We start from the raw sequence: 15,560 nt of genomic DNA, 5'->3' as shown, positions 1-15,560 counted from the left end.
TCGTTTTTGGACAGTACAGAGACCTGAAATCACTTATTGTTCGTTTTTGGACAGTACAAAGACCTGAAATCATTTATTGATTGTTTTTTGGACGACAGAGACCTAAAACCACTTATTGTTTGTTTTTGGACAGTACAGAGACCTAACACCACTTATTGTTTGTTGTTAGACAGTAAAGAGACCTAAGACCACTTATTCAGTGCTGTATGTTTGCACAGCGTCAGATTACTTGAGCTGCTAAGGTTAAAATTATCTCTGGAGGTCGTCTGCGTTGATTTAAAGAGTCCTGAGGTCCACGTCAGGCGTCTTAACCCTTTCAGCACCTCACCTGATCTGTTGAGGTTAAATTGATCTTTTTCCACCAGAGGTTCCTGGTTTTGTTTTAACCAGGATAGACATGTAGGACACGCCCCTTTTTCTTCTTCTTCTTCTTCTTATTCTGCTTCTTCTTCCTTTTTTTTGAGTTGTATGCTGTGTGGTGTATTTTCAAAGTCGTTGCAGTCTTACTTTTTCGAAGTATTAGATATTACAGAAAACACACCATGAGGTTTTCCTCTTGGTAAGGGATGTCTGAATGTTCACGAATACCCATGATTTCAAAATCACCTAGTACTTTTATACACACATAAATATATTCTGTAAACTGGTTGTAGAACTTTACGAAACAGTCATTGTCTTGTATTTGAAAGTTTGGAAGAAAAAGAATCCTTTGCTGGGTCGAAAATGAGCCTTTTATCCAAAAGGGAAACTCGTTTTTCATATTGGAGATTCGGTTAATCTTTTTATTGATCCTGGCACCCCTTAAATGAGGGAGATGTAAGAAGCTATTTGAAACTCATCAATTATTTGTCTTGTCTAACATTCCGTTAATGTTCGTGTCTACTTCTCATGCATAAGTTGTTTTGTTATATATATATATATATATATATATATATATATATATATATATATATATATATATATATATATATATATATATATATATATATATAATATATATATGTATATATATGTGTGTGTATGTGCATGTATACAAATACATGGATAGATAGAAAGGTATATAGATATTTATACCCTCCACAAACGAGGAAGTGGGGCAAATCAAGCGACTTCGTTTTGTAAACACTGGGGGCGGCGGGCGTCTTCCACTGGGGAATACCAAAACATCAGCGGACGAAAACAGGTGAATGTCGTTCGTCTCGAAGGAAACGTGGGCGCTTTGGGCGTGGCGTAGGGGCGCGTGTGGGCGGGGGAAGGGGATGTTTAATGCGTGTAAAGAGAGATTTTGTGGGTGCAGCATGTCGGAGAAGGGTGATAAGTGAGATTTGCGTATCAAATGTTGGGTGAATTCAACAAAAAAAAAAAAAATAAAAATTCAGGAAGTTGGTTTTGAGTCTTTGGGTTACCAGAAGCGATGTGTTTTTTTGGGCAGAATGTTTATTCGCTTTACTTTATGGCAGGATATCATCCAGTGTTTGAGATAGGACTGAGCTGATCTCTCTCTCTCTCTCTCTCTCTCTCTCTCTCTCTCTCTCTCTCTGTCATATATTATATATTTATATATATATATATATATATATATATATATATATATATATATATATATATATATATATATATATATATATATATATATATATATATATATATATATATAGTATATGTGTGTGTTTATATATATATATCTATATATATATAAATATATATATATATATATATATATATATAGTATGTGTATATTTATATTTTATATATATATACATATAATATATATTTATTTATTTATATATCTATGTATATTTATATTTTTTTATATATATTTACTCTGTGAAAGCTTTCTTCTTAAGGCTGTCAGTTCTTCACCTGTCTCCCAGTGACTTTCTATAATATCGAATATTTAATCTGAGAGAGAGAGAGGGAGAGAGAGAGAGAGGAGGTACTAATTACTAACACTTCAAGAATGTCTTTTATACCACAGAGATAATCCAGTCCATTAAAATCGACCGATAAACGATTGGGCAATTTTTCTTTTGAATATTTTTTTTTTTTTTAATCTTTTAGATGACCGGACCGATAACAGTACGTCAGTACAGATATTTTAGGCCTTATTTTAGGCCTTTTCTCTAGTGACGTTTCTTGATACATCGTTCTAAATAAAGATTGCATCCTTGTATTTTTAAACGGAAAGGTAGTCTTTTTGCTCTCTCTCTCTCTCTCTCTCTCTCTCTCTCTCTCTCTCTCTCTCTCTCTCTCTCTTCTCTCTTTACTCACCTTGCTCCATTAATATGCACCCCGCTATATTATATATATATAAGGATATATATATATATATATATATATATATATATATTGTGTGTGTGTGTATGTATATATATATAATATATATATATATATATATATATATATATATATATATATATATAGAGAGAGAGAGAGAGAGAGAACTAACGAAGTTTTTAGTATTTATCACGACCAAAGTAATAAAAAGTAATTGATGATGATTAAGCAAAATAATAAACAGGTAAAAAACGCGCCGAAGAGTTCTGTACAGCATATAATGCTGTATAAAACTTTCAGCCGCGGCCCATGAAACTCAGCCATGGTACGATTGTGGCCTCAGCCACGGCCCACGAAACTTTTAACTGCGGCCCATGAACCTTTTAGCTGCGGCCCATGAAGCTCAGTCATGGTCCGGTGGTGGCCTCAGCCACGGCCCATGAAACTTTTAGCCGCGGCCCATGAAACTCAGCCACGGTCCGGTGGCGGCCTATGTTGTTGGTACCTATAGCGGTGCCAGAAGTACGATTATGGCTAACTTTAACCTTAAATAAAATAAAAACTTCTGAGGCTAGAGGGCTGCAATTTGGTATGTTTGATGATTGGAGGGTGGATGATCAACATACCAATTTGCAGCCCTCTAGCCTCAGTAGTTTTTAAGATCTGAGGGCGGACAGAAAAGTGTGGACGGACAGACAAACCCGGAAAACTAAAAAAAATTAAGAGAATTCATAATGAGGAATAAAAAGTCTATGTTAATAAGCTGGTTTTCTTCGATAAATTTTTCACAAATAATCGTATTATTGCAAAGTCATTTCACTGTAATCCACTTGTTTATGTTTCAAGAATATTCAACTGAAATATCCATTTTCAACAAAATCATCTTAATTTTAAAGAACAATAATATTTTCAGTAATATCTTTCATTCATTAGTGTTGACTTTTTATATAATCTTTGACCTCACATGATACTCATATTTTATAGCCATCTCGTCATCATTATCAATATTTATCAATATTTCGAACCGGAAGTGGGTATGGCAATTCAAAAATCCCTTATCAGTAGTTTCAAAAAAATCAGTCACTGCCCAAACTATTAATCCATAAGAAACACGAACTTTCACTATGACGTCACACTTTCGAGAACTCGCTTCCTGCAACGGGGAAAAGTTCGTGCCCTGAGGGCTTCGTCAGGGTAACTGAGGGATAAGAACCATGAGAGAGAGAGAGAGAGAGAGAGAGAGAGAGAGAGAGAGAGAGAGAGAGAGAGAGGTTCAGAACTTTCTTATAAACATGTGAGATAAATCTGTGAAACTCTTAACTCCCATCTAAGACCTACCTTCCCCCTCCCCTCCCCATATCTCTCCATCTCCCCCTACCCCCACTCCCACCCCCTTATCCTCAGTCCGTGACTTACCTGTGGGGGCTGTTTACCTGGTGGTGGGTTTTCGCAGGTAAGGGTGCTCGTTTTTGTTACATGGTTTCCGGGATGAGGCGCAGCATTTTTTTATTTTTTTTTTTCGTTTTTATTTGCGAGCAACTCGTGTTTTAGATTTTTTGTCGATCGTTTTTATTTGCTCTCTAACTCATTAATTTGTGTTTTTAGCAGAGGTTGGTTTGTTCATCTTTCTCTCTCTCTCTCTCTCTCTCTCTCTCTCTCTCTCTCTCTCTCTCAGTTCTCTCTTTTAGCTTTCTTTTACTCTCTCTCTCTCTCTCTCTCTCTCTCTCTCTCTCTCTCTCTCTCTCTCTCTCTCTCAGTTCATTAATGCGTCTGAGAGCTCAGTTTCTAGCATCTTTTTAATTTCTCTCTCTCTCTCTCTCTCTCTCTCTCTCAGTTCATTAATGCGTCTGAGAGCTCAGTTTTAGCACATCTTTTACCCATTTCTTATTTACTCTCTCTCTCTCTCTCTCTCTCTCTCTCTCTCTCTCTCTCTCTCTCTCTCTCTCTCTCTCAGTTCATTAATGCGTGTGAGAGCTCAGTTTTAGCACATCTTTTACCCATTTTTTATTTACTCTCTCTCTCTCTCTCTCTCTCTCTCTCTCTCTCTCTCAGTTCATTAATGCGTCTGAGAGCTCAGTTTTAGCACATCTTTTACCCATTTCTTATTTACTCTCTCTCTCTCTCTCTCTCTCTCTCTCTCTCTCAGTTCATTAATGCGTGTGAGAGCTCAGTTTCTCCCATTTTTTATTTACTCTCTCTCTCTCTCTCTCTCTCTCCAAGAATTAGAGGAATTTATTTCTGGTGATAGAAATTCATTTCTCGTCATAATATGGTGCGGATTCCACAATAAACTGTAGGTCCCGTTGCTAGGTAACCAATTGGTTCTTAGCCACGTAAAATAAATCTAATCCTTCGGGCCAGCCCTACGAGAGCTGTTAACAAGCTCAGTGGTCTGGTTAAACTAAGATATACTTAACTCTCTCTTTTCAGTTTTTTTCATCGAGTATTGGGTACCCATCCCGTCGGACTCTGCGTTAGGGAGGAAAAAAAGTTAACATTAGATCTCTCTTTAGTGCTTACCATCAAGAACTTTGGGTGGTTGGTTGGTTAGATTAAGCTGGTCTTATGCCAGCACAGTCCCTTCCTCAATGCCTAAGCGAATAATGAACCTGGTGTGGACCTTGGAACTCGGGCTAACCAAATGAAAGGTTGGTATTTGAAAGAAAACGATTACAGAAATGCGTCATGCATAGAGCAATGACTTTTCTTAAATTCAAATAGTTATTTACTTTTGAAATTCAGTCGTAATGTCTTTAAATGGGAACTAATAAACCCAAATACGACATTTTTCACGATTAAACAATCCAAACAATCAATCATTGAGTTTGAATTTACTCTGAACTTCGTCTAATCAAGGTCCAAAACGTCCGTTTTCTTTGATAGCGTACATTGTTTCCATGGGAGACTCAAGTGTTTTCAAAGCAGCTCTGTCTTCTACAATATTCAAGACTTCTCAAATTACTGATAAGGCTCGAGTAATTGAAGTACATTAGGTCGTGTTAGCTTGAAGTAAATATATGGTTATTTTCTACTCAGTAAATAATAAAAATTTATTAATTTTCGATGTAAATTTGGTTAAATATTTGTCTTGTTGTTAGATACTGGTTCTTTTCATTTTTGCAAAAAAATTCTACCATGTCTATTTGCTTAAGACCATTTATCTTATTATTATTATTATTATTATTATTATTATTATTATTATTATTATGTATTTATCTACTTTTTTTATTTAGAATTACATTTTTGTTTGTATTTATTAACTAGTATAGCTTTGTTTTATTTGTAGCTATTATCTTATCTTTATCATTGTTACTTGTAGTGGATTTCCTTTCACTTTGTTGCGTGAAAATTCAAAATTCGAAAATACTTTAGTAATTTTCGCATATACCCAATAAAAGTAAGGAACAGACTCAAAATAAAACTTGAAGAACTAGTTTTATTCGCCATCAGAATATTTCCACCCTGGAGTTATAATCACCTGTTCTTTTGATTTGCCAATTTTATACAGCTGTAGTTAATGGCAGTCAACTAAGTAAAGGATAAAAATGTTCCCACGGTTATCATAACTTTATTATACTCTCTTTCTTGCTGAACACAGTAATTAAACTTATAGTGTACATTCCAAACTTACAAAACAAATATATTAAAGTGAGGCTTTCCCTCTGCAACATTACTGTGTGGGAGTATGATAAAGAGATGAAGGTGAGGAAGGAGTACCAAGTGATGCTGAAAAGTCAGCACCACCTCCTCCCAGTGCAGAGGCACCAGCCCCTGCAGAAGAGGAAGGACCATGATCAAGTGAAAATCCTTCAAGATCACCCTGAGAGCTACTTCCCCCAGCTGCTGATGCTGCTGATGCTGCTGATGATGCTGCTGATGCTCCAGCTGCTGCTGATGCTGCAGCTGCTGCTGATGCCGCAGCCGCTGCAGAAGAGCCCTGACTATCAGACAACGCCGCAGACCCACCTTGCAAGTTGGTGGCCCCTTGGTCATTAGCAATTATTAAAAGAGCAGGAGAACCAACTGCATGTGTATTAAGACCGTGGAGACCACCTTGATTCAACAAAACGGGTCCAATACCACTTGAAACCTGAACAGGGAAGTGCTGCTGTGGTGAAATGACCTGTAGTGCAGTAGGCACATTAGCTATGTGTTGAACTGGATGATGGGGAATTGTGTGGAACTGGACGCCAGAATGAGTGGGAAAGGTGTGGAATGGAGCAGCAGAATGAGCTGGAATTAAATGTAGTTGTGCCAAGCCATGAGGTTGAGCTGGGACTGTATTGAATGCAGGGCCAACGGTGTGAATTGGAGCATGAAGAAGGGCTGGACCTGGAACATGTGTTACTACAGGAGCAGGAGCTGCAAACAGAACTGGAGATGGAGCTGGAGCTGCATTCAGAGAATTAAAAACAACTGGTACTGGGGAAGGGCCGAGAGCCGGGACTGGAGCAGGGGCAGCTACTTCAGCAGGAACATGCACCTGATCAAAAGTAGGGGCAGGAGATGGACTGTGTGCTGGGGCAAAGCTTGGAGCAGGGGCATCTACTTCAGCAGGAACATGCACCTGATCAAAAGTAGAGGCAGGAGCATGACTGGGTTCTGGAGCAAAGCTTGGAGCAGGAACAGGAACAGGGCCTGGAACAACTGCAGGGGCTTGAGCTGGAGACTTAGAAGCCGAGTGTTCCAGAGCTGCCTGTTGGACTTGAGCCAAAACGTTGGGCAGTGTGACCACTGGATGTCTAACTGGGGGTCGAGAGGCTGGTCCTTGACCACTTGACAGTGAACTGGATCCCCCATGGGGAGTCAAGTAGCCAGTGCTGGGTGCAGCAGGTTCTGGGGAGACATTCCCTGTAGATTTGACGGCTTCTCCGCTCAACAGAGGGTTGGATGGTACAGGGTGAGTATACTGGGGATACCCACAAGTTGTTGCAGCTAAGATACACAGCGTAATCTGAAACATATTCAGTGATGAGTGTTAGAAACAATTTCAAATTTGTTTATCAGCTGTCTTGCCACAGAACAGACAGGTCTAGGACTGTACAGCATTTCTGCTCTACAGTATGTTTTTTCAGCGATTTAAGCATAATTATATAATTTTACTATGCAGCATTAAAATCTCGGATACCTTACACAGAATTCTTTTGGAAATGAGCTACAAAATTGCGTCTTTATTTTTAGTGATGCTAAAACTATATTGGTTTTTGTGCTTTTGTTTAAAATATGCTCTCCAAAACTATAAATCAAAGAGCATCACCACGGAGGAAAGATAAGTGGCGCTCTGTAACCGGTCTCCTGTATATTATTTTCGAAATTTCCATTGCGGACAATATTTTGCATTACTAACTATAGTAACGACGAGCTCAGTATATATAAAAATTAGTATCAGGTACCGCATATGTATGAGCATATGTTTGCATATTTCATATATATGAGTAGTGCTCCTAAAACACACACATGCACACATTATATGTATATATATATATACATATATAAATATATATGTTCATATACACTTATATATTATATGTATGTATGTATGTATGTTTGTTTGTGTATATGTATTCATGTGTGTGTGTTATATGTTTATGTATGTATGTCATTTGATTTGAAATGTGTGTGTGTGTGTAAGTAGGCTTTAGAGGCACTACTCATAGATGAATATAGTGTATATAATAAATGAGTATATATATATATATATATATATAATATAATATATGTATATACTATATATGTGTGTGTGTGTATATATGTATACATATATGATATATATATATAGGTATATATACATATGTATATACAGTATATGTGTGTATGTGCCTAATCATACATGTTCTGTACAACAGTCGCCTTCATTAAATCACTTCAACATCTTGAAAATCTCGAATTAGGTTCAAAAGTAAATTTCACGAAAACTAATTTACAACAAAACTAACATCACTATCATTATCAGCTTAAAAATGTAACTGTTTAATGATGGCGATGAGAACTGTACTACTAATGATTACGAAAGCGAGAGTTATTTTACCAGCCGTAGTATGATAGCAATAAACTACTTACCTCATTAAGATAATATTCAGCAGACTGCTAATGCTACTGTTCCCTTCAGCTACAACTAGACCAACAAGTGGTTTTGTCAAATCCATAAATCGAGCTTCACACCTTTTTCTTTTTCCTTTTTTTTTAAGATGAACTGACCAATCTATTTATTTTTTCTGTCAGCTTCACATCCTGACACCAGGCGAAACAATTAACCTTTCGAATCCGGGCGCCATAACTGATAGGAAATCTTCAAACAATGCCCAGTTTCCGTCCGAAAAAGGACCAGCAATTTCGACCAGCACTTTTGGTCAACACTTTCGACCAGCTCTTGATGGATACCGTCTGGATAATTTTTTTTTTTTGCAAAACGAAGCGTACTTTATTCTGTGACGTGGTTGTTTAATGGTACTACACACCTGTGAGAGGTGCATAGTTGTAAATGTGTGGCTATATTCACATTGGAATTGCTGATCTCTCTCTCTCTCTCTTTCTCTCTCTCTCTCTCTCTCTCTCTCTCTCTCTCTCTCTCTCGTATATATATATATATATTATATATACATATATATATATATAGATATATATATATATATATATATATATATATATATATATATATATATATATATATATATATATGCATGCAAAATCTATGTACACATGTATGTATGCATCGATCTATGAGTGCAATACATGCACATATATATGCATATATGTGTGTAAACATCACTTACATACATAAATAAACAATTATAAATATGTGTACATAAATTTAACACGCACTGTAGATATGCTTGTCAGTGAGTGGCCCATACGTTTAAGTATCAATAAAAGAATAATCATACGTGCATGTACTCCAGTTTTCAAACAAACACTTTGAACATACTCTCATTTTTCCACCTCATCAAAGGTAAACAGTACCGTCAACTTCTTTACTCTTCTTTCGAAGACCCAAGTTGACGCCGGATCATACTAAGCGTATTGATCCTCCGCTTCTGGTCAAGTGATTTAAACCTTTACTGACACGCTTAGTTACGCTTGGTTTCATGTAACAAAATCCCCCTTCCCTAACCCCCACCCTCCCCTAACCCCCAACCCTTCCCCTGTACCCCTCCCCCCAAAAGAAAAAAAAAAAATAGACCGATATAGCGGCAATCATCTAGATCGTCACACTCCCTTAGCTATTGATATCAGCACGTGGGTGTAGCTTAGCCTAGCCAGCCTCTCTCTCTCTCTCTCTCTCTCTCTCTCTCTCTCTCTCTCTCTCTCTCTCTCTCTTCAATAGACTCGTTCTAAAACCTTTTCGGCGTCGGCAAGTTTTTTCTGTATCGAGAGAGTGAGAGAAAGAGGGATGTTTCTTATCTGTATCTCGTTCTTGTTTTATTTTCTCTAACGTTGAAAAAGTTGTTAAAAAAAATTAGGTCACTACCCATGTGTTAGTCTACTTTTATCACCTGAAGTCCTTTCACTTTGTTATGATAACAAGGTTAATTGGTCTTTATTATACCTTTGATAATACTCATTCACAATTTGAATATCTCTTATCGTAATTTATTGAGTCTTGGTTTGTTTGATTTAAATGTCAGCGTAAGATACAGTCTTATGTATAAAAAAATTTTTTGTTTAGTTTCTCCTATCCTTTTCCGAGTGATCCGTTTGTTAATTGTTTAATATTATATTCATTCACAACTTTAATCTCTTTTATATCTCTTCCTTTATTTTGATTTCACATTATCTTAAGAGTTATGAAGATTCTCATTCCTTTGCTGTTTCTTTTATAAGTTTACGTTTTATAAGTATTCACAAGGCAACGTCTTTTGTGAACAACCAGATTCATGTATCTAATCCTAAATCCTTTGTTCCTATCTTTATTGCTCTTGTTGCTGATGTTGACATCTTTATATTATTGTTGTAGTTGCTAGTGCTGTCGTATTGATTGGCAACGGTGGTTGCAATAGCAGCAGCAATAACTATAGCACTGGACTATCAGTAGCAGAAATAGTAGCATTACTAGCACCAGTAGCAGTTATCAGTAGTACTAGCACTGTCAGTGGAACTGGACTTCAGAAGCTCATTGCTTCCCAAGTCGCCAAGTCCGAAGTCATTAACTTGAAAGTCCAACAAGAATCGGTTTCCCTCGTCAAGTAGGTGTTATCTAAGCGTCAACTGCTCCGAAATGCTAGTACTAAACATGGCGGAATCTCCTTGGGACGTCGTCTTTAGTACTACCCCCTCGGGAATCAAAGTATTATATACATCCATTTCTCTATTGTGTGGTCGACAAATTATATTAAAAAATAAACGTCTCTTTCACATTTACCATACGGTGTTTAGTGCTAACACCTCGGAGTAGGTGACGCGTGGATAACGAGCCAAAGTAGCACCGACAGGTCTTTTATAAGAGTTTTACAGCTGTCATTTTACGAAAACTGGTTTGTCAACTTGCAACACACTCACTTGATAGTCCACAGTGGCCCCCCTGGGAAATATGCGAAATCCTTACGCGGTGATGAAATCTTAAAAAAAAAAAAAAAAAAAGTTAGTTCTGCGTGGCCTTTACCAAAAGATGCTTAATCTCATGTTGCTTATGGTATTTAGGCAGTAATTGTAGGCCTAAGGCATTCTGAGTTACATTAGGTCTAGTATTATGGAGTAGGTGTTTTGAGTTGGTTTCTAGTTCGCTTTTATTTTTTGGATTATCAAACGTCAAGTTAGGTTAGTTTTTTAAAGGATAGCTAGAACTATTTTCTTTTTTTTTTTGAAGTATCTAAACTCGTTCATCTTTATAGCAGTGATTATATAAAGTCTACACAGTCCAGAATCAGGGAATGCCAGATTTAAATGTGTTCCATTCTCCTTTTTATTTCAAACTCATCCAAAACTCAAGTCCCACTGCAATGGTGACTCAAATTTACTCTTCTAAGTTCTGTTAAGTTTTGTCATCTTGGGTTAGTGTCTTTCGTTTTCTCTTAAATCATCCTAAATTAGCAGCTCCGGTTAGAAGAGTAAAGGCACTATTAGGCCTAAGCTCTCCTATTTATTTCAACGACAGCATTAGTATTAGTAGGCCTATACCAACGTAAGTTATTTTTAGTTGTTATTTTTTAGTTATTATTAAGTCAGAGGCCGAATGGACGTACTGCCTTATGTCCATATCAAATTCATAAAGTTTAGAAGACTTCTGTTGAAATAATACGATAGTAAAACATCCTTTTACATAAATTTTTACTTGTCAAATATTTCACTTCTAATTTCTGAATTTACAAAGGGTTTTAAACTGAAACACAAGAGCTGATAACAAGGGAGGGAAAATGTTTCATTGTTTTTATTCTATACTGTTAGTTTTCTGAAAAGAAAACCATTGTGCCGGCTTTGTCTGTCCGTCCGCACTTTTTTCTGTCCGCCCACAGATCTTAAAAACTACTGACGCTAGAGGGCTGCAAATTGGTATGTTTATCATCCACTCTCCAATCATCAAACATGCCAAATTGCAGCCCTCTAGCCTCAGTAGTTTTTATTTTATTTAAGCTTAAAGTTAGCCATAATCGTGCTTCTGGCAACGCAATAGTAAAGGCCACCACGGCCGGCTGAGAGTTTCATGGGCCGCGCCTCATACAGCATTATACCGAGACCACCGAAAGATAGATCTGTTTTCAGTGGCCTCGATTATGCGCTGTACAGAAAACTCGATTGCGCCGAAGAAACTTCGACGCATTTTTACTTGCTTTAATGTTCATTTTTAGTAGTTATGGCAATGTAACTCAAAAGAAAAACCTCACAAATTGTTAAGACTTCTCTGTAACCCATACAGGGGAACTGTAAAAGGTGATCACCTATATAACTGTTAATGGGAATGATTGTAACAATCTCTACAGGTAAATGATGAATTGGCTTGCCACCTGGAGTTTCCCATATGAATGTTTTATTTTCGGAAATTAAATCGTTTATATGGAAAATTTTAGTTTGGATGTTATATGTTTGTGGTTAGTGATGTTGGATGGCACAGTTTCTTTATATAGTCTTTATTGCTAAGGTTTAATATATCTATATGTATATATATGTGTGTATATACAATATATATATTATGTAGTGTGTATATATGTATACATTATATACATACATATATACACATATATACATATATATAAATATATATGTATATATATATATATATATATCTGTAACAAAACAAAAAGGCAGTAATCTACTAAACAAACAATATATATATATATATATATATATATATATATATATATATATATATATATATATATATATATATATATATATATATATATATATATATATATATATATATATATATATATATATATTTGTGAATATGTATCCATTATATATATATATATATATATATATATATATATATATATATATATATATATATATATATATATATATATATTTATATATATATATATATATATATGTATACAGTACTGCATATAAACACACATCCACATACATAAATCTTTAACAAGGCAAAAGACCAATAATCCGTTAAGCAAGCATTTCCGGAACAAATTCAATAAGAAATCAACAAAAAATAACCAGAGAAAAGGTTAACTATCTCACTTTCGCTTTATCCGAGAAATGACGCCAACGGAGAACAAACAAAAACATTAACATTTCACAATTAAAGGTTCCTGTATTCTGGTCCTGTGACTAAATTTGGTTGGAGAGGAACTTACTTTCTCGTCTAGGTTACGTTTGTATGTTTTGTTTTGTGGCGAGAACTTCTACACAATGTAACTGTATTTCTGTAGACCTATGTTTCGTTCGTCTAGATACTGTTTCTGTAGACCTAGCTTTCGTGCGTCTAAATATTTTTTCTGTAGACCTGTCTTTCGTTTGTCTAGATACTATTTCTGTAGACCTATCTTTCGTGCGTCTAGATATTATTTCTGTAGACCTATCTTTCGTTCGTCTAGATACTATTTCTGTAGACCTTTCTTTCGTGCGTCTAAATATTATTTCTGTAGACCTATCTTTCGTGCGTCTAAATATTATTTCTGTAGACCTATATTTTGCTCGTCTAGATACTATTTCTGTAGACCTATCTTTCGTTCGTCTAGATACTATTTCTGTAGACCTATTTTCCATGCGTCTAGATACTATTTCTGTAGACCTATTTTCCGTGCGTCTAGATACTATTTCTGTAGACCTATCTTTCGTGCGTCTAGATACTATTTCTGTAGACCTATCCTTCGTTCGTCTAGATATTATTTCTGTAGACCTATCTTTCGTGCGTCTAGATGCTATTTCTGTAGACCTATCTTTCGTTCGTCTAGATACTATTTCTGTAGACCTATCTTTCGTGCGTCTAAATATTATTTCTGTAGACCTATCCTTCGTTCGTCTAGATACTATTTCTGTAGACCTATCTTTCGTTCGTGTAGATACTATGTCTGTAGACCTATCTTTCGTGCGTCTAAATATTATTCCTGTAGACCTATTTTTCGTGCGTCTAAATATTATTTCTGCAGACCTATCCTTCGTGCGTCTAGATACTATTTCTGTAGACCTATCTTTCGTGCGTCTAAATATTATTTCTGTAGACCTATCCTTCGTTCGTCTAGATACTATTTCTGTAGACCTATCTTTCGTTCGTGTAGATACTATTTCTGTAGACCTATCTTTCGTGCGTCTAAATATTATTCCTGTAGACCTATCTTTCGTGCGTCTAAATATTATTTCTGTGGACCTATCTTTCGCTCGTCTAGATACTGTTTCTGTAGACCTATCTTTCGTTCGTCTAGATACTATTTCTGTAGTCCTATCTCTCGTTCGTCTAGATACTATTTCTGTAGACCTATCTTTCGTTCGTCTAAATATTATTTCTGTCGACCTATCTTTCGTGCGTCTAAATATTATTCCTGTAGACCTATCTTTCGTGCGTCTAAATATTATTTCTGTAGACCTATCTTTCGTGCGTCTAGATACTATTTCTGTAGACCTATCTTTCGTGCGTCTAGATACTATTTCTGTAGACCTATCTTTCGTTCGTCTAGATACTAATTCTGTAGACCTATCTTTCGTGCGTCTAGATACTATTTCTGTAGACCTATCTTTCAAGCGTCTAGATACTATTTCTGTAGACCTATCTTTCGTTCATCTAGATACTATTTCTATAGACCTATCTTTCGTTCGTCTAGATACTATTTCTGTAGACCTATCTTTCGTTCGTCTAGATACTATTTCTGTAGACCTATCTTTCGTGCGTCTAAATATTATTCCTGTAGACCTATCTTTCGTGCGTCTAAATATTATTTCTGTAGACCTATCTTTCGTTCGTCCAGATACTATTTCTGTAGACCTATCTTTCGTGCGTCTAAATATTATTCCCGTAGACCTATCTTTCGTGCGTCTAAATATTATTTCTGTAGACCTATCCTTCGTTCGTCTAGATACTATTTCTGTAGACCTATCTTTCGTTCGTCTAGATACTATTTCTGTCGACCTATCTTTCGTGCGTCTAAATATTATTCCTGTAGACCTATCTTTCATGCGTCTAAATATTATTTCTGTAGACCTATCTTTCGTTCGTCTAGATACTGTTTCTGTAGACCTATCTTTCGTTCGTCTAGATACTATTTCTGTAGTCCTATCCTTCGTTCGTCTAGATACTATTTCTGTAGACCTATCTTTCGTGCGTCTAAATATTATTTCTGTAGACCTATCCTTCGTTCGTCTAGATACTATTTCTGTAGACCTATCTTTCGTTCGTCTAGATACTATTTCTGTAGACCTATCTTTCGTGCGTCTAAATATTATTTCTGTTGACCTATCCTTCGTTCGTCTAGATACTATTTCTGTAGACCTATCTTTCGTTCGTCCAGATACTATTTCTGTAGACCTATCTTTCGTTCGTCTAGATACTATTTCTGTAAAAAACCCTTCTTCATTATAAAAATAACGAGTACAGCCACGCCCCCACTTACAACAATAAAAAAAAAAAAAAACGAGCCTATTAATCCAGTATTCTTGACGTGCCGAGAAAGGTCGCACCAGGAGAAGCGGAAAATGTCAGCCAATGAAGAAATAGCAACAAACACCATCTCCTCTGTTCTTTTATTCTTTTCATTGACCTTATCGTTTTTGACAATTATGACTTCGGATTGAGGGAATCATCAGTGATGTATTGATGTGTTTGTTCCGCTTGCTTATCTGATTGTTATTGTTATTTATTTTTATTAGTTGGTTACTTGCGAGTTTCGCGCCGGTGT

At 36.0% G+C, this 15,560-nt stretch overlaps 1 protein-coding gene across 1 annotated transcript in view; it reads right to left on the bottom strand.

Moving 5' to 3' along the window:
- Positions 1-5,832: 5,832 nt before the first annotated feature.
- LOC136826531 (skin secretory protein xP2-like) overlaps positions 5,833-15,560 on the bottom strand; it is a 17,687-nt gene continuing 7,959 nt past the window's right edge. The window contains exon 2 of the mRNA XM_067083714.1: positions 5,833-7,231. Within this exon, the coding sequence (XP_066939815.1) occupies positions 5,948-7,231 (1,284 nt within the window). The 3' untranslated portion in view covers positions 5,833-5,947. The remainder of the gene's footprint in view (positions 7,232-15,560) is intronic.

This window comes from Macrobrachium rosenbergii, chromosome 41, assembly GCF_040412425.1.
Source record: "Macrobrachium rosenbergii isolate ZJJX-2024 chromosome 41, ASM4041242v1, whole genome shotgun sequence".
Lineage (NCBI taxonomy): Eukaryota > Metazoa > Arthropoda > Malacostraca > Decapoda > Palaemonidae > Macrobrachium > Macrobrachium rosenbergii.
The sequence above is the reverse complement of the archived record's forward strand: the minus strand, read 5'-3'. Positions and strand labels throughout refer to the sequence as shown.